General features: G+C 46.4%; 1 protein-coding gene across 6 annotated transcripts in view; it reads right to left on the bottom strand.

Annotated features, from left to right (window-relative positions):
* KALRN (kalirin RhoGEF kinase) overlaps positions 1-23896 on the bottom strand; it is a 1626736-nt gene that overhangs the window by 877197 nt on the left and 725643 nt on the right. For all 6 annotated transcript variants that reach the window (XM_086957084.1, XM_086957086.1, XM_086957088.1 and 3 more), the window contains exon 9: positions 4599-4829. In XM_086957084.1, the coding sequence (XP_086813210.1) occupies positions 4599-4829 (231 nt within the window). The remainder of the gene's footprint in view (positions 1-4598; positions 4830-23896) is intronic.

The following is a 23896-nucleotide window of genomic DNA, read 5'->3' as shown; positions in this document are numbered from 1 at the left end:
GGCATTCAAGCTATTTCGGTTATAGGTCCCCTCAGGGCCTCTTCACGCTTCCAAACACAACCACACCTAAGGAATACATTTTTCCAGTAGTCATTGCACTTGGCACTACTCCATTGGCTAGAGTCTTCCCTTGACTATTTCATCGCTATTACTTTTAACAAGGGCAATTCTTATAAATTTGGGTGCCAATTTTTGGGATGAAACAGAGCCTAATAGGGCTCAAGCAAAAATAGGTATGAGCGCTTTACATATAACAAACACTGATAGAATGTCTTACACTGAATAATAAAGAGTAAGCCTAAGCAGAATAGCAGAATGGATGCGGGGTAAAAAGGAGAGGGCGAGCGAGAGGGGACTAACGGTAGTGAATGGGTAAGGATGAGGAACTAAATGGAACTTGCAAACCTTGAGAAGGGAGAGGGTGGGTGCAAGTTATAAGGGGATACAGCAGGGGAAATGTGAAGAGAGAAAGAAGCATTCATGCCTCGGCTGGTCAGAAACCAAAGCATTTGGCTGGAGCTAGTTCTGATGTCCTGAGACCACAGGCATCAAAGAGCTTCCGCTGAAGGGAAACCTCATCAGCAATAACCTCATTCAGTGACTGCACCAGCCATAGAGGATAAGAATGCATCTAAACCATTCAGTGCAGACAGGACCAGTTGGTTTTCAGGACTACTGAAGTAAATAAATAATTCCTCCTCTGTGAATATCTGCATACTTTATTTTTCTTGCCCTCGGCAGGCGCAGCTTCCCTAACTACCGAAGAAACACTGTTCTCAGGATGCTAACACCATACTCACTGAAGGTTTTTGGTGCGGTTGACTGGCTAAAATAAAAGTCTTTCTTAATGTAGGGTGACAATAACATGACATCTAACGGATCACCACCTCTTCTGTCTCCATATGGGCTATGATAATGCTGTTCCTCGCATCTACGAGTTGCCATCTTCATTCACTGATTATGGCACCAGCAGTATGCTGATGACACATAAATCTATATTTTGCTCACTCCAGTGAAAAGTATAAAAAAGAGTGGGACCAGGTATCGTTTGAGGATCACATTGAAAAATAATTATGAGAAAATTTGAGAAAACTTTCTTGGGACCCTCAACAGTCAATTTTGGTCAATGGTATGTTACTGATTGCCATCGACATACTAATCGCCGATAGCATCATTATCGTGTCTTTTTCCTCCACCAGGAGGCCGTCTCCTTACTTGGAAAGACTGTATGGGATCCGTATCAACAAGAAAAAATTACCTAAAATTACCTCCTACCCAACACTTCTCTGATTTAATAAAACATGGACAGGGGCAAGATTAAAAACAAAGCAGATGTGTCCAGGGATATTTTAAGTGTTCCTCTCATCAAACATATATTGTCGGTCTACATGTTTGAGCCATACTTACGCCCCAGCGGGTTGGTGGCTTTCATCCAGACCCATAGGATGGGTGGATCCCTTTTCTGTACCAGTTAGGACACTATCCCCTGGCTCGAATTCTCTGTCAGGACTGTTCACTTTTTGTAAGTGGGGGAGAAAGCACTGTTCTCTTAAATTGCGGGGTAGGCAGATTGACTGCAGTTCTTGTGGTGCAGTGTCTCCGTACTAGATGATGTCTCTCCCGTCCTCATCCCAGTGTCCATTGCAGCCTATCGAATTGCCTCTAAGATCGTGTGGTGATGTGAAATTGAGCAACAATTGCTACAAATAATTCATGCCATGCTTTGGACTTTGGTAAATTGTCTGTCCAGTGACATTGGAGATTGCAAAGAAAGGTCAAACTAAATTGAGTAATGAGACAAGTGAGTCTTGGATTTGGCTGTTTCCAAGCATTGTTATCAGTAACTCTTACACTAACTTGCAGAGTTACTGATCTAGGGCCCATCACAATGGACCCACAAACATCAGGTGCAAATTACGCATATGCAATACCAGATGTTTTGTACATTAGTTGGTGTTCAACCGGTGCCTGACTGGACACTCTGAATAGGAAATAACACAAGGAAGGTCATCTTATCTCCCATTCCAAGAAGTGCAAATAAAACGTTTACAATTTGCTCCCACGATTTACACCTAGTTCTATTGCAATCCCATTTTATGCGCTAATGGGTGTTTGAGCCCGGAATGGGGTTACCAGCACCGCCGTGATCAGGAGCCTAGTGAACAGGTTGGAAGCAGTGCCGTTTTGTTGAAAACAAGAGAAAGGTCCCATTCCTTGCATATGCACAGGAAAGGGATGGGAACATGATACAGCCCCCGGTGTTTTAAGCTTTCCACAGTTTTAGCTACACGGGTTTTAAACACAGTAACTCCTCAGTAAGAAGTCAATCTCTGGATCCAGACCTGAAGGTGCACTCCCTTCGATGCCACAGGCACTTGATCTATAAATGTTATATCCAAGTCAATAATAATTTCAAGAATTTTCGCTTTGTTATCTGGATACACCTTCATAACTATTGTGGTAGAATTTGATGTCCGCTTCCAGTACTTAATTTGTGCAGGTATAGGGCAGCAACACAAATTTGTTTGAGCAAGGACTTATTTTTTATATTTAAACGTTGACCTGAGCAAGACCGTTTAAGTCGGAAAACATAAAAAGAAGAAAGAGCAAGTTAGTAAAATAGTGACAAAAGGAGAAAGCAGGGATGGAAAATAACATGCAAGTGTTGAGTTATAGTGAAAGGAAGTGTGGGGTGCTGGAAGAAAGACACGAGATGGAATCAAGACAAGACAGTCTTGGCATTCAACAACCTTGGCATTTCACAGCGCTGTAGTGGGGTTCTATGCAAAACCTTGGGCCTTTGCACCTTTTGGGGGCGAGGGGGTGGGCGCAAATTATATAGTGTGCTGTCTCTGGTCTCAAAATACAATGGATACTTTTCCACGTTTTACCCACCATATTTTGGAAAAAACCCTTCATCTCTACTCCTTGAATCTTTATCAAGACAGTGAGGAAATACCTCATAAAACTGCAAGCCATCCCCATAGGGTGCTGACAGCAAGGAAGCTGAAAAGTGTAAATAAGAGGTGAAAGTAGATGATAAAGATAATAAGTGAAAGAAAAGATCCAGATACAACTCTGCAAATTATGTAATGGAAAATAAAGATCCCTAATATCTTTTGAGGCTGCACGCATGTATTTACCCCCAAGGCAAATGACCAAAAATCAAATACTTTCTCTTCTTTCACACAGTATTTATGTGTCATGACCCTGCAGGACTTTTACACTACACTTCAAAGCAGCTTTGGAATCAGCTCTGTAGATTGTGGTCCTTCACAGCAGGGACTATGTTGCAATGCATGATGGTGAAAGGTCTCAAATACTATCCAAATCAAAGCCCTGGGATAGCTGCTGCACAAACACCCCTATGTAAGTTGTGGATAGAATCAAGCATTATTTATGGAGCTGCACTTATTAACATCTTGTGCATATTTCACTGCATGTAAACCAACCTGATGAGAAAGATGGTGGATCATGCAACACAAGGGGCAAAGACGCTGCTATGCTCGGAGCCAAGAAGAACAAACAAGCATTTGCGATGCAATCGGTTTTGCCTTTGGGACCTTATATGTATTTAGCTATGCAACATATTAACCTGGGTGCTGAAACATCTACTGTTCTTTAACATGGTGGGAAGTAAGCACCAAACTGCGTGACACACCAGGTATGGAAACACATTGAGAGAAATATTGCCTTTCAGCGGGAAATGGTATAGTCCAAAGCTTAGTTTTTAATATAAAATCAGGGCCTTCGGTGGTCATATCACTGAAAATATCAATCACACAATTGTATTAGAAGCAGAAGGCTAAATTACAGCGCATAGGCCAACTAATATAGTCATTAAACCACCAAGAATTGCAAAATTAAACCACTATGGCACACATTTCATATTTTCAAGACAAGATAAATAATGGAAAAACCAGAAAACAGTTTTTTGGAAAAATATATATACTTTGTGTATTTATTCAAATGTAAACATTTTATAACAGTGATAACAAATCATTAAAAAATATACATGAGGTATATTAAACATTTCATTAAAAACATTAAAAATCACATAAAGTAAACATTGGTTAAAAAGTTCAAAAGAACATGGGTCGACGCGGCGTTTCGGTTACAGGCTAACAATAGACAACCTTCTTCAGGACCAAGTTCTGTTTTTAGTAATGGCTTCCAGATAAATCCTGGAATGCTGTGGGCCGATTATAGAATTCGGTCAGGAACTGTTATAGGTTCGCGATGTTTTAACATACGCTGTAATAATATCTTGTATTTGTCTAGGGATGGATCTTGCTCTGGTAGTAGGAGCCACCGATATTGGACTTCAGTTTTGCCAGATTTTAAATGACTGGCAGCTAAATATTATCACGAGCTTTTCAATGGGCTTGTGTATCAGTTTTGGCATTCATACCATGGTGGGGATTATCCTGCCACTCGGGCTTTAAATTCGGCCTCCCTGCTCCTACTCCGTCAGCGTGTACTCGAGTCTGGTTAAAATTTTACATACGGAAAAGATGGGTTTCGTGTATTATAGCAGACCTGCTGCTCTAGCGGTCTCATCCGCGCATGCGCTCCGGATAACCGGAAGACAGCCTTACCTGTTGCACATCCTGCTGAAAGACACACAGCTGGAGCCGCTGGTGCAGCCGGACCTTCCGGTGCTGCCAGATGTTCTCGAGCCTCCGCTGGTGGTGCAGCACCTCGTGCACCACGTCCAGGACCTGGTGGACCGCCTTGGAATAGTTGGCCGTGGCCGTCAAGGACTCTGCATTCCCTGGACTTAAAGGCCGCTGGAGGACGTCCAGGAGAGCTTTACCATCTTGGCTGACCTGTAAGAGAAGTCAAAGGTAGAGTTGCTCCGCTGTGCTATCATATAGTTCAATGGTGTCCAACGCAGGCAATGGAAGGCTGGATTCATGACAGAATTTCTATGCGACTACGTGGAGAGATTCAATTTGAATTAATTGTAGATAAAACATACGATGTACATACCTTACAAATCTAGTATAGATTCTGATCTCCTGCCTCTACAATGGTCAATCCTTACCTTTTCACTTTTTATTTAATGAAAATTAATTTCCTTTGGATTCACAGAGTGGGCTGAACCAACGTCCCAAAAGAACAGTTTAAGAACTATAAAACCTTTCTTGCATGGCTTGCACATCATTCAGTAACAGCTCTTGGAGGGCAACCAGACCTTCCTGCTTTAATCATGAATATTACAAGGGCAGTTCTCTCTAGAACCTGGTCCACAATCCCCCAAGAGCTGGTTCTGTTATTACACTCGGACTCGTATGAACGGCTTCACATTTCGGGAGATTTTCAACTATGCAGAAAGAGAAGTCCTGACTTGTCAAAGACAGAAATGCGGTTTTGAACAGCAGAACACTGACAAATCAAAAGACACATTTCTTGCTATGGTTGGGGTGAGTATCTGCATTATATTATCTTACACTTCTTGCATCACCAGCTCACTCTTTTCCTGTTTGTGTTAATTTTATTATCATAAAACAATTGTATTCATGCACTAGTAGGATGAAACAGACAAATGCCTGTCAGCATTAATCAGTTCTCATGTCTTAACATTTCTTATGATGCCTAAAGTAAGTGACTTACAAATAAATCAGATAGATGTAGCTGTGGTGCAAGGAGTTTCAGAACCCTAGTCAAAATGACAGTTTAACACCCCCCACTAACAGCAACTGGACTTTCGACGAAATTTGCTTAAAGCAGGCGCCACAAAACCTAATCCTCCTCGGAGGAAATTACAGAGGTGATGGGTGCAGTACCTGCAAAAGACTCAGCCACAGGAAATTGCTTGGATCTCATTACCGTCCAATTTCTGCCTATTATGTCACTTCAGACTGGGCACAACATTATGTACAACAGACTCGATCCTGATCCAATAGGAACAGTCTACCTCAAACTGCAAGGCCAAGTTGTCCTCTCTGAATAGGAACACAATACATTTTAGACTGGCATGAAGCTTGCTGGGTCTCACCAGTGAAACAAAAAATAAAGTGATGGATGGAATCCTAGAATTAATCTCAGTCATTGACAGTTGCTTGGGCCACATCCCAATCCATAATTTTTCACATACCATACCACCTCATGTTGGACCCAGCCTTCAAGTCAGCCTTGACCCTGCCCCTCAGGGCAATAGTTCAGCCCAAACTTCCAGGCAAGGCCCTTCCTGAACCAAAATACAAGCAACACAGGACCAATTTTGCCCTTATTATAAACTCATCAGTCAGGTATAGCTTGATTCCAGTGACACCATGAGCAAGGCACAGTGAGCACAGGACTCACGTCTGGGCATACCTGTCACACTTAGGGCATCAAAAAACAAAGTGAGGAATGGAATGCTTGAATGAATCTCAGCCACAGGCGATTGCTCAGGCCACATCCCAATCCACTATTTTTTGCCCAGCATGCCACCTCAGTTTGGAACCAGACGATATGCAATTCTGCCTTGACCCTGTCCCTCATGGGAGCAGTCCAGGCCAAACTGCCAGGCCATCCCTGAACCAGAATACAAGCAACCAAAGACTGGTGTTGCCCTTAATATAGTGGCTGAGATTAATCCAAGCATTCCATTCCATCGCTTTTTTGTACACTTTAGTATGGCGCCCTAAGTGGGACAGGTATGCCCAGATGTGGGTTCTGTGAACACTATCACTGGTACGAAGTTATAACCGGCTGATGGTCCCATAAAAAGGGCAAAACCTCAGTTGCTGTGTTAAGGTTCAGGGAGGACTGGTTTGGCAGTTCGGGCTGGACTATGGTGAGCAAAGTAACAATGGAGTGGGATGAGGCCCTGAGTAAATACCAGCGGCAGAGAATAATTTAAGAATTCCATCCATCACTTTTTGTATATATATATTTTTTTTAAGTAAGTGTAGCAAAACAAGTATAGGACCCAATTCAAAGCTTAGCCCTCGCACTGGTATGTTACAGAGGAAAACAAAATGGAATGTTGGCCAACGTTTCTGCCACTCACAATCACTTGTGCCACATTAAAGTCATTTGTTTTTCACACAAACAACCACATAGAGGGCGGAGTCAGATGCAAATTAGACTTGTCCTGGTCCAAAAGGAACAGTCCAGCCTGAACCGACAGTTTTTTTAATTAAAACCTCATCTTTAATGACATGATCACTGGTCGATAGATATGGAATTTGTTTCCATTTTCTTATTAATCGTGTTTAACCCTTCGATTCAAATGCTTGAACTCTATCCATTTTATGTGCTGAGCAAAGGAGGTTACACCACCTGTCCATCTTGGAGGGTAAAGTTTTTCCACTCAGATGTGATTAACTGTGGAGCTGTTGCTACTATAATGTCTAACACTTTGGCGTTGAATTGGTTGTTCTGAAAGGTTGCTAGCCAGGTCTCTTTGAGACAAATGTAATTGCTGGATTTATTTTCTGATACATGTCTGTCTGTTAGATGTTTCTAAAAGGACTGTAGTTTGGAGCAGGTAGTGAAAGAGCATGGAGGGTAATGATGCACTCTAAGTGCTTTCTCTTTGACACAGGTTATCGTTTTCAGGCCGTTTTTTTAAAGTTTGTAAGATGCCCATATGTACGTACGGGCTGTTGTAAAAATTGCAGACTAATATCAGGTTCTTCACATTCTTGGACACATTTATTCGATTATGTTGAACTTAAGGAAGGTTTTATAACTTGTTTAACATCCCAACAAAAGTTACTTTTAATAATCTGATAACATTTAGAATCTGGTGGCCTATATCAGTATTTGGTGTACATCTGGTTCCTTAGACATTCTGTTTTGTTTGCGTTATAATATCATCCGTCTCTCAATATGTTTGTAAACGTGGAAGCAATTGTTACAGTTTACCTGGGATTTGGACTTACTCTTGTAAATTTTAAGAAGTAATTGAGAGTAGCGTAGCTGTATCCCTTGGGAATATCTTGTCTTCCTCCATCTTGGTACAGAAACCATAGTTCATTTTTGTAATCTTCTGTTCACCCACTTTGACTTTGTCATCCATTTCCCCATGTTGGTGGGAGTTTCATAAAAGTGACATCCATAATTTCCCTTTCTTCATTCACTATCGAATAGTTTCAGTTATGTATGATGCCCATGGCGAAAAAGACACGTGGACCCCTAGACCCATGTTGGTGGCACCGGACTCATTTCTGGGGTAGTCACTAGGGCTTTATCATAAATGAATTGTAATAGGCTTTTAATTCGGAGCTTAGAAGTTTTATTGAAATATGTGGTTGCTTACCTGCTAAAAATAATTTGGTTCGTGTTTGCATGAACACCAAGTGGAAATTAATAGGAATTACATTGATTAATGACAAGGGGGTACACGATCATAAAGAGGTATCAACATTTCTGTAGTCTGTAATCATTATCTCTGTGGTCTGTAATCTTGCCTGAAAAGAAATTTGAGGCTTATCTACTTTTCTGTTCCCCAGCACAGCTTTACATGAATGGGCCAGGTAGCCAGTGTGCATAAAGGCTACGGAGAAAGTGGCATTCTAACTGTTTAGTCACAAGTAGCTAATTTGACGTTCCCGTCTGCTTTAACCCCTTCGCTGCTGATGACGAGCTCAGCTCGTCATCAGCCACGGTGGTCGTGTGCGGATGACGAGCTGAGCTCGTCATGTAACGCGGCTTTTAGAAAAAAGCCGCACAGCGGAAAAAATAACCGCCGCAGCGATGCGGTTAATTGTTTATATGCATGTTATGACCACATCTGCAGATTCAAAAAGGCTAGGCTGAAAAAAAGAGGATGCAAATTTCTAGTTTTTTTAGATCTACCCTACCAGACAGCATAATCTGCCTAGGTGCAAAAGATCTATTGTGAATTTACACTGGGTCTAGAGCCCACTGACTGCTTAAATGAGGTTGGCTTAAGTCTATTCTCATTTGCATGCTTATTTCTCGATTACTTGCCTTCCTTTTCATGTGTTTGTCCCTCCCCTAAAGCATACACACTTTAAAATTCATTTGATCGCCTGACTTTCAGCCATTTACTACTCATGTTTCGAGAACTACTTTTTTCTTTATGGTTAAATACCCCTAGAGAGTATATGTGTTCTTCAACACTTTTCCTTGTATGCTTCCCCCTTGCACACTGTGTTGCTCACCCACGTATGCTTCTCCCTCACGATCGATGTTCTACTACACCCCCTTTATTGATCTCTCCCTAGTGTGCATCTCTCCCATCCTTTGTGTCGCTCTGCCCCCATTTGCTGCTTTTCCCCACCTCAATTTATTTTTGCTTTATCCTCCGATGCTCCTCCAATCTCAGCAGTTCATTAAAAAAAAATATATATATTTCGTATTTTTGGGTGGGCCAGGCATTAAATTGTGCAATCATGCCTTTTATTTAGCTTTTTTTGTCTTTTGACCTTGCAGCACAGCACCCTTTTGCCACTGCTGTATAGCATCACCAGTAGGCATTGGCAAAGCTTTACCAGTGCTCTTTTCTAAGTTGGGACTAACACAAGTCCTAAAATAAGAAGTGGGGGTATCAACCAAAAAAGGAGGTATGCAAGTGACATCGTGATGCATGACATGTGGCATCACAATCTGTGACCTCACGGGAAACAACATCACAAGAAGTGACATCTGATCTTATCTCACACACGTTTAGCAGGTCTATCATGAGTATATTTGAGTGCATTACGAGATTTAATAAATAAGATCTTGTGTTGGGGTATTGCCAAAATGTGATGCAACCCCTATGACAAATCTGGGCCTCAACTTATACTTTTTTTTTTTAAAACTCTGCCAAAAAGAAATTGGCAAGAAAGAGAAATCTGGCAGTAACTATTTATGCTTAATTGATTGCAAAGACTACATTTTAAAATATCCTATGTGGTTAACCTCATTGCTGCTGCCGTCAGCCGCTGAACGTTCGGAGCACTACCTGGCTGGTGCTGCGAACGTTCAATGGCCGACGTGGCCCCGCCCACTCTTTGGAACGCCAAGCACTGCGCCGAAATAATAGCTGCAGCTAAGGTGTTAACGATTCTACTGCAGAGATCTTTGTGTGCCCAGTAAACCTCAGGGAATAATAATAATGGTAAAGTAACTCATGAGGTTAAAACATTTGCTGGAGAGATCTGTGTTTTGTCTAGTCCCAGTTTCGAATCAAAGTAACATAGATGGTTATGTTTCTCCTGTAAAGCACATCATGTAACATGCAGAGAACAGACTTATTTTATGCAGATAGGTAAGTGGGGTACTGCTTTTGAAAGAGATCATTTTGCTACTTGCAGTTCATAACTTGTAATCCTTCTAAAATAGCAGAGTGAGCTATGAAGGACACGTGACTCCAACCCCTTTTAACCACATGGCTGCTGGGCGTTTTCCCCCCCCCTGTGCTGGAAAATGCCATTTTAGTGGCACTATGACGAGCTGAGCTCGTCATCAGCACACGACACCCGTGGGTGATGACGAGCTCAGCTCGTCATCAGCATCGAAAGGGTTAACTCTCACTGCCTTATGTAACGTCATGCGCATTGATTTGCACACTTATATGATGTATTGCTAATGAATAATGTGTACGTGTGATGTAAAGTGCCAGGCAAATGAGTTACTGCTCCTCTCCTGAGAAGCCAGACAGTTGTCCTTGGTAAACACATGCCCCTTAGTTCCCGAGTCAGTCTTGACATGTTTAGCTGTTCGAATCGTTGTCTTTTAACGAGCGAGCAGAACATCAAGACCGGTCAAGGGGCTTTGCAGGGAGAGCTTTGAGACTGTCTGTGGCAAGTTTGTAAGGAATAAGGGTCGGTGTCCCGGGTGATTAGCTCCATTTGGGGACAAGTTGTCTACACGATTTACAGCAGGCTGTCAGAAACGGAATAGAAAAGAATATGGAATCTGCGTGTTTGGATGTAAATAAAACCAATCTGGCCATTTTGAAACCACTCTGTCTTGCATTATTTAGTTCTGTATTTATTTTTCATATTTAAAACCTTTTATTTATTTCCATCCCGAAGCTGCACTTTGGAATAGAAAAATGTCAGAAAAAGGGCATTTCCTGCAAGAGTGTTTTTCTTTTTTGGATCCATTTCACAGGAAAGCAACTGAAGGAAAGAGAGCTTGTGAACCATTTCTTCAAGTCACGGTTTTCAGTAAGTGAGGAGCAAGACAGAAAGCGAGGGATTAATAGGAAGGGGGGCGGGTGTCAGCTGTCAGCACAGAAAAGAAGAGGACATTGTCCATATCTTCTCTGGGCAGTAAGGAAGAGACAGAGTCCTTTTCCTTCTCTGCCCGTCCCCGATCATCCACAAAAGCAACCACGCTCACACATGTTGCCCCTGCCCCCCTCAGAAGTATTCTCGAGCCTCATTGCGTTACAGTCTTAAGAAAAGAGGAAGAAGGAGAGGCATAGCGAGCATTGGCAAGGCAGAGCGAGGCTGGCGCGCTTGTGCGCGTTACAGCAAGCTCCAGGCCGCCACAATCAAAAGCGTGTGGTAGCATTTTCTGGAGCCACGAACTAAATGTCTCACAGAGCAGCACATGCGCTGGCTCAGCGAGACCTAAAAACAAATCTGTTTACAGGTGGGCAAATGCTATAAAAAAAAATGTAAGCACTGCCTATACAATTGTTTGTACATGATCCAACCTACTTCTTTTTTATAAAAAAACAATGATGAAATCTAGCAGAATTTCATATTATTAAATCGTAATCGCTTTTATACAGAACTAAATACTCCTGATGAGGCATTGTAGCGCTTTACCTACTAGCCTTCAGGGGGGAGACAATATCACAATGGGTGTTCCAACAGAGCGAGGTGATGGCAATCAATTATGGGAACTAATCTTTTCAAAATACTTATGGCAAGCCCCTTTAAACAATTAAAAAAATATCATAGGACACGGAATGCAAAACTATTGAACTTTACCTCAAAGGGGCATGTCGACCCATAGAGATATTTTTACCCAGGCATTTACCATCTACTTAAACAACCAAGTGTAAGGCCAGTGTGGATCTTCGGATTCTATAGCTGCTATCTGCAGGTCATACATGAATCTCCAGCACACATGCATTAGCACGCTGACCTAGCCTTACTGGAAATCGCAGTTTTCCTGTTAAGGCACCAGGGTTAAGAACCCCAGCCTTGTTACACCAAGATTGAATAACAATAATGTATTCATTCTTGGCATAAAAAGAACAAGCATTTGCAATGCAATAGGTGTTGCATTTGTGAAAGTTAGAGCTATCGGTGTTGTAAATGACAACGTTTTTTAGTTATGTTTTTTTAGTTTGCAAGCATTTTATACTGTTGTTCCATAAATTGAAGCACTGGCAAAGCCAGAAACAAACAATGTACTTTGTGCTTGTAGCCTTTGTAGCATAACTTCAGTGGCAGAAGAACAAGCCGGGCGGCTGTCTGGACTATTATAATGCTGTGTTGCTGCATTCACATGTATTTCTGAAGTTAATGTTATTATGCATGTTATAAAATGACAAAGTAAAAAAAAAGCAACCAAAATGTCAGAGAGATATTCTGGTCAAAATTAGCAAATAATGTGCCTGATTTGGCTAAAAAGCACGGATTCCAGCAGGTTATTCCATATCCCAGCTGCAAAACTCAGGATGACTGGAGCAGGGGAAGAAATACTGCACAGAAATAGGGCACAGAGTATTTCTACGTCCAAGTACTAGACCACTTGTGATCGCCCCTAAGATGTGTCAGATTGCTAGGAAGAAGTAAATACTTGTGTATCAAACAAATTCTAGAAATTACCTAAAATAAACCTCACCCCTACAGAGTGATTAACCCCTTCGATGCGGCCGCGATTCCTCTGGTGTGCTGTAAACAGCACGAACAGGGGCGGGCCGTGACGAACCCCAGCCGTCATCAGCACACGAGCACCGTAGTGCATGACGGCTGGGGTTCGTCATGAGCATGGAAGGGGTTAAAGTTGGACATATACATTTAAATGTTTCTTTTTGTCTTCTTTTATCTCATTCTACCTTCACTTAATCATTGCTCTGTATTCTTCCCGACTATAAAGGTGCAGTTCTGCAAATTATATTTTCCTTTGAAATTCCTAACAATGTAATAAAATTCAAATAAAAAAATCCTAACAAGAACGGGCATTGATTGGTGTAAATGCGTACACAGAGGAGTACAACCTGGGTTTCCTTGTGAGAAGTTTGAAGAGGAAGACACCATGTTTAAGGAACCTCTTGGGCCGCGGGAGGTCAATGTTTACTTGCTTCAGTCACATACCGTAGAAACCCAGGCAGCGAGTTCTGCATTTGGGAAGAGCCCTGGGGCAGGCTCAGCCTGAAGGAATGACTGACCTGTGAGGTAAGACGCTGGTAATCTTTGTCCCACTAGTGAGTGACATCACTTCTCTACCAGCCATGCTGTGCACGGGGAAGGCCCTGTGTACTCATGCCACCACGCAGGGCCTGGCAAGTACTCATTTCGCTTCAGCAGAGCCGAGACCCTAGGCACCCACCCAGGATTTTGCCCACCTCTGCTGCAGTGACGCGAACCAGTCAGATGGAGTCATCTGATGCTAAAAGACAGGACACGCCCCTTGCCTATCAAAGATGTCGTGACTCACACAACAGCGCCAACAAAGTACGAAAAGCACAGTAAAAAGTTTCCATTGTCAACAAGGATTTTGGAAAAAAAAGTGATACAAAACCATAAGGGTGTGTGGAAACTTGCAGTCTTAGATGGAACATGGCAAATAAGTCGCTCTCTGGTTCAGTGCTTAGTTTGTAAAAAAGAAAAAGCAACAAGCATATCCGTCCGTGTCCAGTTAACGGTCAAGAGTGCTTAAGGTGGTACCTCTGCTCATCACACTCTGCTCACTGCCAAACGCAACAAGTTTGAAAAAATGAGCAGCACCATCAGCTTTGAAATGGTGGCTGCGCTTTTGACTTGTTCTACGCGGCTCGCCAAAATCAACTTTTACTACACTCCACGTTAAAGTGTAGTAAAAGTTGTTTTGGCAATCCGCGTAGAACAAAGAAAAGCGCCACTACCATTTTAAAGCTGAAGGCGTTGTGCCCGGAACTAACCCGATTTCGTCCGCTGCATTTTAAAAATTAATTTAGGTTTGTAGCAATGATGACATACCGCGGTTTAACTTTAAATGTTTAAAGTTAAAGCGCATTTATTTACTTTTTTAGTAATGGTGGCACTTTGGGCTGTAGCTTGAAACGATTGAAGATAAAGCACAGCGTGCTGCGATTGCTACAAAAGTAATTAAATGGAAAACAAACGCGGCTGTCACACACCTTTTATTTTCTATTTGTTTACTTTTGAAGAAATCACTGTACGCTGCCGTTATCTTTAAAGCATTACTCTGTTAATGTAATAGTAAATCACAAAAATTACCTCCTCTGTAGCATCACAGACACCAGAAGCAGGATACCAGGGCGGGTTGCAAAAGCCAGGCAGCATGTCATGCCTACTTTCAACAAGCCATTAATTAACTAAATAGTGCACACTAACTGTTAAAGAAAGCTATAAGCTAGTGAGTAAGGACATAGAGGCTGTCCTCATGGGAGGTTACAACAGAAGAGAGGGAGGTTCTAAGAAGGGACTGCTAAGCTTACTCACAAATCAAAAGCCACCACTTAAAAAGGACTGTAATAGGAGCCAATTGAAAAGATGGGCGGAAAATGGGGCGAGCTCAAAGTCCATACTTGAATACAGCATGTCGCTTAGGCGAGACCTAAAAAGCCATCCAGCAGCAGCCTAAGACAGATGTCTTAGATGTCTGATGCACAAAGGCTCCTGCACCAGCCATCAGAGATTATCTAGGGCTGGTGAAACCACCAGCCCTGGCCTTGGGCCCCTGCCACGCTCAGTGCCTCCCAATTTATGACATGGTAAAGCATCACAGATAAAGTCAGCCACATGCACTGCTAGTCCTGCAGTGCCCGTGGCTCCAAATCAGTCAGTCGCCCCACCCTTTCCCTACTGGTCACAGAGTTGGGGATGGTTGGGGTGAATAGGGCTTTGGGAGAGGCGGCAGACCGGCAGGAGGTCTGTCCCTTCCGGGGGGTTTTGGGGCCGAGGGGGAAGCAGCCAGTACCACAATTGGGCTGGTTGGGTTCCATGTGGTAGCCTTGGGCTGGGGTGGACTGCTTATGGGCTACCTTTGGGCTTGTCCAGTACTTAACCGTCCATTTTAGGGTACTATCCACCATTTGGTGGTAGTGACCCAGCAGCCGGATGGGGGTGGTTCTGTGGATGCCTTTTCTTTTGTGGTGGGAGAAAAGTTGGCTCGGTGGGCGCGTTGCGAGCATCGTGGAGACCGCAACTGCATTGTAATCGGGCGCAGTCTCGAAGCTGATCTCTGTACCTACGGGCTTGTGGCTGTTTCGGCCTGAGGCTGCCCGAGGTCGAGGCCGCGTTTGTTGCGCAGGGCGGACATGGTGGTACAGTGTGCCTTGCGCGGTGTTGAGGCCTGTGGGACGTACCTGTAAGAGATAGCGCGGCTCGACGATCCGCGCGTGGTGGAGGCCCTCCACCTCCTGGAAGATGCGGGCCGCATGGATATCCTGTGGACCAACGAAAAGGTAAGGCCGCAGCGGCGAGCGACGCCACAGAGGCAGTGATGGCTCCTGAGCCGCCACGTGTGCAGCAGTGCTTACAGATGGAGGGAGGGGGGCGCGGCCGGGGGGCGGGTGACGGCGTGCTGCGAGGCTGCCCAGCGGAGTCATCGGCTCGTGGGAAGCGGCAGGTGGGGGGGGGAGGCGGAGCGCAACTCCCAGGCAGTCATTGGAGTTTGCGGTGGGGGCGGTGGCTGAAGAGGAAACACCTGGGAGAAGCGTTGCGGGAAGGGGGGGCGGGCCGGGCCAGCGGGCCGTGAACAATCAGGGCGAGAGCGGGCGCGCGGATGCCCCGCACAAGTAAGTGACGAAGGGGCATCTCCCCTGCTAATTGACAACTCGGGGACGAGGAAGGAGGGGGCCAGTGGGGGCTGTGACGGGGCGGGCTATGTTTCAGGAGGGGAAGAGTGTATGATGGGGCCCAGCAGGCCACAGACTCCGAGGGTGGTGGCAGGAGTGAGGGAACAGGGTGGGGGGCAGGGGGTTGGAACTGGCCGCGGGGGAGGCACTGGATGGCGGATCTCGGGTGGCGATTTGGAGGTCGCGGCGAAGGGGTTGCCCGGGGGCGGGACCGGGAAGAGTGGGGGAGGATAGGGACGGGGGCTGGGGTCCGCAGTGGGGCAGTTTAGGTCCGGTCCGTGGTGCGGGGCTTTTGGGGGAGGTGGGGAGGGCATGTCGGTGCGCCGGGAGATGGAGTCCCTGGAGTGGGGCGACGGGGAGGAGGAGGGCAGCGGATGGGGTTGTAGGAGGTGGGGCTGGAAGGGCCCGGGGGGAAGGGGAGGTATGGCGGGATACCCCAGCGCGGAGGGGAGGTCATTCGGTGGGGGTGGGAAGGGGTGCAAGGGGAGGTGGGGGCTTCGGGGGGATCGGGCGCGGCAGCGGGCCGTTTTCACCCCGGCATGCTGGACTCCACTTCTTTTTCCGGACAGGAACGTGTGGCAAGGTGCTCGGGAGAGCACCATGCGGCTCCACTCCACCGAGGGGATGGGCCGGCTCTGCCTTGTACGGGCGGTCACGCTCCAGCGAGGGACCTGGCAGTGGCGTACTACAGGAGGCAGGGTGGTAGGTCCCCGCCGGATGTACCATGTTACAGCGCATACCATTACAACTACCTACTATTACAACGCTACCATTACAACGCATACCATTACAACGCATAGCGCTTAGAGGTGCTGGATAGTGGTAAGTATAATTTACTATTCCAACTCCAGTCCCCGTGGACACTAGGGAAGGTGTTGGATAGTAAATTATACTTATTCCCTATCCTAGAGCGCCCCCCAGCGCAATGCGTTGTAATGGTATGCGTTATAAAAGTTGCGTTGTAACAGTAGGTAGTTGTAAAAGTTGCGTTGTAACAGGTGTATACCGTCCCCGCCAGCCCCACCCGAAGGGTCGAGACGGCCACCGGGGGACGGGGCGAGGTCTGGCAGTGAAGATCAGAATCATGTGGAGTATCAGGTGGAGGGGAGGAGGGAGAGTGGGGATTTGGGGGACCTGCGGCGTTACCTGTAGAGAAAAGGCGGGATTTAGCCGGCTGGAGCCCGTACGGGGCGGCCGAGGGCACGTTTTGGTGGAGGTTCACGGTGTTGACCAGGAGGGCGAGATGACCAGCTGGACTATGAGGAGGACAGCTCGGAGGAGGGGGGAGATCCGGGAAGGGAGGGGTGCAGGATGGGTTGGGGGGAGCGGTGTAACTATGTTATTAGTGTTTTGGTTGGCAGGGTTTTTTATATTTGCCAGCGTGTACTGCGAAAAGTACCCGGACCGGGCAGTCGCGCTTTTCAAATAAGGAGATCGCGATCAGGCGTGCGCAGGTCACATATGGGGGTTATGCGTGGTCGCATTATGATGAGGAGTTTCAAGCATGCTTGGCGGCGGATCCGGAGGCGAAGTGGGGCGAGCTCAATTCGGACCTGTATCAGCAGACCGTGGGGGGGGGGCGAAGTTCGGCAAGACGATCTATAAGGCCAGCGGCCACCCGCTAACGTCTTCCCCCTTTTCGGCCCGCCCCACCCGTGGGGGGGGGGCAGGGAGAGGGTACCGCGAATGCCACAGTTGGAGCACGTTGGGACGTCAACAAGGGCGCCTGTGGCAGGCAGTACTGCAGATTTCGGCATGAGTGTTCCAAGTGCGGGAAGCAACACCCGGTGGTGCGATGCTGTGGAGTCGGGGGGAGCACCCAGGGGCAGCAGCCCGCGGCAGCTGGGGCACAGTCAGGGAGTAGCGGAGGAAAAGCGTCTGGTGCCCCTCCTGGAGTCTTATCCAAGGACTGAAGACGCAGGCGTGTTGCGACAGAGTTTCCAAAAGTGTTACAGTTTGGGGTATGAAGGTCCGAGGATTGCCAGGTGGGCGGAGAGTCTAAAATCCGTCAGTGCGGGATAAGTTGTTCAGGGAGGGGCGGATGGCGGGCCCCTTTTGGGAAGCACCCATTCGGGATTTGATTATCTCTCCTATCGGCGTGGTGCCGAAAAAGTAGCCATGGCAATTTCGCCTGATCCAACACCTGTTGTGGCCGGAGGGGACGTCGGTGAATGACTATATATCGTCGGAGTTGTCATCCGTGTCTTACTCGTCTGTGGCTGTGGCGCAGAGGCTGGTGGTGGCAGTGGGGGGGGCGGGCGCCCTCATGGCAAAATGTGACATTAGGTCGGCGCTCAGGCTGCTGTCGATACATCCGGAGGATCACCAGCTGTTGGGGATCCAGTTTGACGGGGGCATGTTCGTGGACAAGGCATTACCCATGGGATGCTCGATATTGTGCGCATTGTTTGAGCATTTCAGTACGTTTTTGCAGTAGGCTTTTTCCTGGCGCACAGGCAAAGACAAGGTGACGCACTACCTGGACGACTTCTTCTTGGTGGGACAGCCTGGTTCGGCGGACTGCCAGCAGCAGCTGTACAGTTTTACGGAACTCATGGGCTACCTGGGTGTGCCCCTAGCGCCGGAGAAGACGCAGGGTCCCAGTACAGTGCTGTCATTTTTAGGAATAGAGCTCAACTCTGTGGCCATTGAAGCACGCCTGCTGCAGGAGAAGAAGGCACATATGTTGGTCGTTGGTGGGCAGCATGTTGGGGAAACAGAAGAGGACGGTGTGGGAGGTCCAAGTTCTGCTGGGGCATTTGAACTTTGCATGCCGCGTCGTCAGGGCGGGCCGTACTTTCTGCAGACGACTAGGTCTTGCGCTGTCCGGTTTGACTTTGCCACATCACCTGTGACTGTTGGCGGGAACGAGGGAGGACCTGCGCATGTGGCGGGCCTTCCTAGAGCGCTTCAATGGTATGCCCATGGCGCCCCCGAGGACTGGGAATGGGACGTCACCATATCGTCGGATGCGGCGGGGGTGGGCGGCTTCGGGCTGTTCTGGCGGGGGATGGGGTGTGCGGAACAATGGCCACCCCATTGACAGGGTGGGGGCGGAGCATAGCCTTTTTGGAGCTTTTTTCAGGGGTGGTGGCGGTATCAGGGTGGGCGCGGGAGCTAGCGCACAAATGGGTGCTCTTCAAGGTGGACAACATGTCGGTGGTGCAGGTTGTCAATAGGCAGTCGGCCAGGGACCCACAGGTGCTCAAATTGATGAGGGTGTTCGTGCTGCGATGTTTGGAGCATGACATTTTGTTTCAAACCTGACATGTGCCAGGGGTGGACAATGACATTGCAGATGCTTTGTTTCATTCACAGTGGCAGAGTTTCCATGGGCTAGCCACGGAGGCGGACGAGCGTAAGACGCCGATGACAGTGGAACTGTTGTCAGTGGGAGAGACCGGATCGTAAAACTGGTAAGAGCGTCGGTGGCCATTTCAACCTGAAAAGCATATGAGCAGGCATGGGGAGAATTTTTGGACAGTGGGGCAGTGAGATCGCTGGCGACGGAGCAAACAGATGGTGCAGTTTATGCTGGGATTGATGGACAAGGGGTTGTCGAAAGTGACGATTGCGGGCAAGTTGTCGGCGGTCTCTTTCGTGGGGAAGTTGTGGTGGGGTTACGCGCCGTCGGCGGTGGAACTGGGAACGCGACTCTTGGAAGGTTGGGTGCGGGAGAGGGGTGCCAGGGTTAGGAGAGGGGTGCCAGGGTTAGTCGGCGCCGGCCCATTACGGAGGGCATGCTCACGGGCTTGATACTGCTGTTGCCGACGATTTGCCATAACCGGGAGGAAACCATTTTATTTTCCACGCTCGTGTCGTGGATGTATTTTGGGGCGTTACGGGTTTCAGAATTGGTGGGGTTTAAGGGTAGGCCAGGGGTCCTTTGGGGGGAGGTGGAACTGAGAGCTCTGGTGGTGGCGGTGCTGTTACGGCGTTCACAGACCGACCAAAGGGGAGTAGGAAAATGGGTGGTGATGGGACTGGTGGGGACAGGGGTGGTATGCCCGGTGGCCTGGGGGGGATGCTGGCGTCCGGATAGAGGGTGGTGTCGGGGGAAGTCTTTGACCGGGTTGACAAGTGCAGGGTGACGGCGGCTCAGTTGCTATGGGTTCTGCAGCACTCCCTACGCGCCATGGGTGAGGACCCGAAGGCTTTTGATACGCATTTGTTCCGGATCGGGGCGGCGATGGAGGTGGCAAGACAGGGTTGGGGGCAGGAGGAGCTCATGCGTCTGGGGCGTTGGAAGTCGGATTGCTACAAGACGTACATCAGGCTGAAGGGGGTAGGGATGGAGAACTAAGACAAATGGCCTTTTTGCTCTCTTACATATGTGTCTTTGCAGGTGCAGTGGCGAGGCCGGACGCGGCAGTCCTGGCGATACTCATTATAGGACACTCATTTGTAAAGCGAGCAGAGCGGGCTGAGTGGGATAAGCAGCGGAGTTTGAACCTGGAATTGCACCAGAGGTTGTTTGATTGTCAATGGCAAGGAAAAGGGGGCATGAGATGGCATGAACTATTGCCGGCTTTGAACAAGGTAGTCAGGAGGGGGGTGTGCCCGGACGTGGTTGTCATTCATCTGGGGGAGAACGATTTGGTTCAGTGCAAGGCATAACTTTGGTGAAACAGATGAAGAGAGACTTGTTGGAAATACGGCAACAGTGGTCTGGGTGCCATTTGATATGGTCGGAGTTGTACCACAGCGGATTTGGAGGAGAGCAGAGCGGCCGATGGCCATAGATAGGACACGTAGGAAAATCAACAGGGAAATTAGGAGTTTCTGTGAAAAGAAAGGTCTGGGTAAGATGGAACATCCAGAGCTACGGTATGGGGCAGTGTATTTTTTTTTTAGGGAGGACGGAGTTATACATTGTTCAATTGAAGGAGGCAGTGGATAGGGTTATAGGGCTGCGCAGATATCCAAAGAGTCAGGAGGCCTGGGGGCAGGGAAGCGGCAGGGAAGCGGGTCGAAAGTCGTTAGGACGACTTTCGAGTGGCGGTTTTCCGAAGTACTGGGGGATTTTAGGAGGTCTGGTTTTACCGTGGGGGTAAGTACAGGAAGTTATTTAGTTAGGTAGAGAGGAAAGTTGGCAATTGCAAGTTGGTGTTCATAGTTGTTGCTGGGTGCTGGGGGCAACCATGTTTAGGGGGGGTCGAGGGGTTTGTTAGGATAAAATATATTTAGCGAGGTTTCGTTTTGTACGGCACAGGCCAAGGGAATGTATTTTTAAGGTGCACCTGCTTCCAATAAAGCAGCCTTTGTCACACCAACAAGCGAATCTGTGGTCTGTGCTGCCCCCCCACCTCTCTGGTGGGCCCAATGAGCAGGGACTGAAAACTCGAATCGGTGACTGGGCAGGTTTGAGGTTTCAGCTTTAAGTGTCTGAAGCTGAAAGAAGCAGCAGGAATGCACACAGGACAAGCACAGACAGAAAGTTAAGTAAAATGCTTTTGAATACTGTGTATGTTTGTGTAAGACTGTCTACGCGAGAGTGTGTGTAAAGTGAGCATGTCAGGGTCTATTTGTGAATTTGTGAGTAAAATAAAAAGAGTCAGTAAAGGAGTGAGTCAAACTGAGGACAATGAGTGATAAGCATGAGTACAAGTGGGAATGAATGAGTAAGGGAGAATGAAATGGAGTGTAGCTGCATGTTACTGTGTGTGAGACTAAATGAGTCAAGTCTGAATGAGTCTTAGTGAGTCAGAGAATGAGTGAGACAGTGATGCAGCGTGAGAGTGAGTGAGACTGAGTTAGAATGAGTGAAAATGATTGTATTTGAGTGAGTGAGTCACAATGAGTGTGAATGAGTTAATCAGAATGAGTATGACTGGATCAGTGAGAGTGAGATAGAGTTAGAATGACTGAGGCGGACTGTGAATGAGTAAAACTGAGTCACAGTGAGACTAAGTGAGTCAGACTGAGTGGGACCGAGTGGGATTGAGTTGGACAGAGTGGGAATGAGGAAGACTGAGTATGAGTGAGTCAAAGTGAGACTGGATCAGAATTAGTAGGACTGAATGAATCAGGGAGGATGAGTGCGTTATGGCGAGACTCAGGGAAACTAGGTAAGCATTAGTGAGACTTAGTGGGAATAAGTGAGTCAGAGTGAGATTGAGTCAGACGTAGAATGAGTGGGAATGAGTGAGAGTAAATGAGAATGAGCGGGTCAGAGTGAGAATGGGTGCGCTTTCACGACTAAAGTGACTGCAAGTGTGAATGAGAGTCAATGGCTAAAACCGAGTGAGAATAAGTGAGAGATAAAGACGGACTGCAAGCAAATGTGAGCAAACCCCCTCTACCCCCGAACGCTCCAAGTAAGTAAGTCTCGCTCACTGGAATACAAACCAAGAATTAAGCCCCACCACCTTTAATGGTCACCAGAACCACTGCTTACTGGCAATGTTTAACATGGTAAAACAGACTACCCATAGTAAAATCTTTCTTCTAAATACCCATGTAAAAGAGAACCACATTCACTTTAAGTATTAAGGAATTAGCAGCAGATTGGTAGTGGCACCGGCAAGATTGAGGAAGGAGGTGTACGTATCGGTGCTCCATTTTGCTGACAGCATTTCCTCTTTTACTTCTAATTCAAAGAGAGCTGGATCGCCAAGAGACTCATTATTCATGGCCGGTGCTTTTTTTAGAATGTTCTGGACATGAATTATGCAAAGAATAACAGAATACTCATTTCTTATCTCTTGATGGGCCTTCAAGTAGCTTGTCTTTGACTGGCTGCGAAATGGGGGAGTAGGGATCATTTTTTACCGGCAAGCTCCGGCTGGGCTTCTCCACCAAGGACCCATGTAGCTGGGGCCTCAAGATCATGACTGGTTTGCCCCAACATGAAAAAGATGTAATGTCTGTGTTTTACAGTCTGGAAATAAGTTGTTCATAAATAAAACAGTGACATACAATTATTGTGATCAGTCAGTCTATTTAACACGTCACACACTTTAACCACGTCAGCCAAAAATCCTCCAAATGCCTCACAGAGAGACCTACTTATGGTATTCTCTACAGTGCTGATGCTACACATACATTGCTTGCCAACTCATCTATCTATTTATATGAAACCGTGGCGATAGCCACTGTGTATTTATAGTCACAGTTTTCAAAGGAAGAGCATTTCTATTTTTGCTACTAACATTTGGTGTCCTTTGAAAAATCTTCACAACCCCCCTCCCTACACACACACACGCACAAACACAAATGTTCATCTTCCTCAGCACCTTAATGTAAAAATTAGCGCCCAACCTCAAAGCAGGGGATAATAATAATTAAAAAAAAGAAGTTGTGGGGTTAAGGGGGTGGGGTGGTTGGAGGAGGGATCACCAAAAATTTGATTTGCCAAGCTAAGCCCCTTGAGAAACACTATTCTTCTAAGCAGAAAAAAACGTGGCTGAAAGGAATAATGCAATTTTTGGCAACATGTTAAAACATTACTCAAAAAGTGTGCTTTTTGTAATTTGGTGTAAATCAGTTAAGTCCTTTTTGAGAAATTAGCTTTGAAAGAGGTGCTTTGGTTGAACTTGAAGGGGTTAAAAAGTTCGGTATATTAGGGCAGTTGGTCCTGCTGGAGTCCTGCAGTACCAAAATTCACCAGTTATAGTTATTTCCTAAGTGTTCTCGTGTCCTAAACTAACTAGAACTCACACTCCCACCTTGCCCAGTATTTTCATCAATGACGTCAGTTCAGATGTTGCACTCATTTTATCAATGACATCATAGAACTTGTCATGAGTGATGTAATGTAGGAGATAATCAAAAGTGCGTAGCAAGGGCGTGAGGTATAGTACTTTAGGGTACAAATTGAAAGAACTATAACTGGTGAATTGAGATAACTATAACTGGTGAGATAATTATAACTGGTGAATTTCAGTGATTTTTTTTCAGTTTTAGACGGTACATTTTAACTGACATTTCAACCAAATTATAACATCCTTTTAACCTTTGTTT

The sequence above is a fragment of the Lissotriton vulgaris genome, chromosome 2_1 (genome assembly GCF_964263255.1).
Source record: "Lissotriton vulgaris chromosome 2_1, aLisVul1.2, whole genome shotgun sequence".
In the NCBI taxonomy this organism is placed as follows: Eukaryota; Metazoa; Chordata; class Amphibia; order Caudata; family Salamandridae; genus Lissotriton; species Lissotriton vulgaris.
Note: the sequence above shows the minus strand (reverse complement) of the source record. Positions and strands in the feature narration are given on the sequence as shown.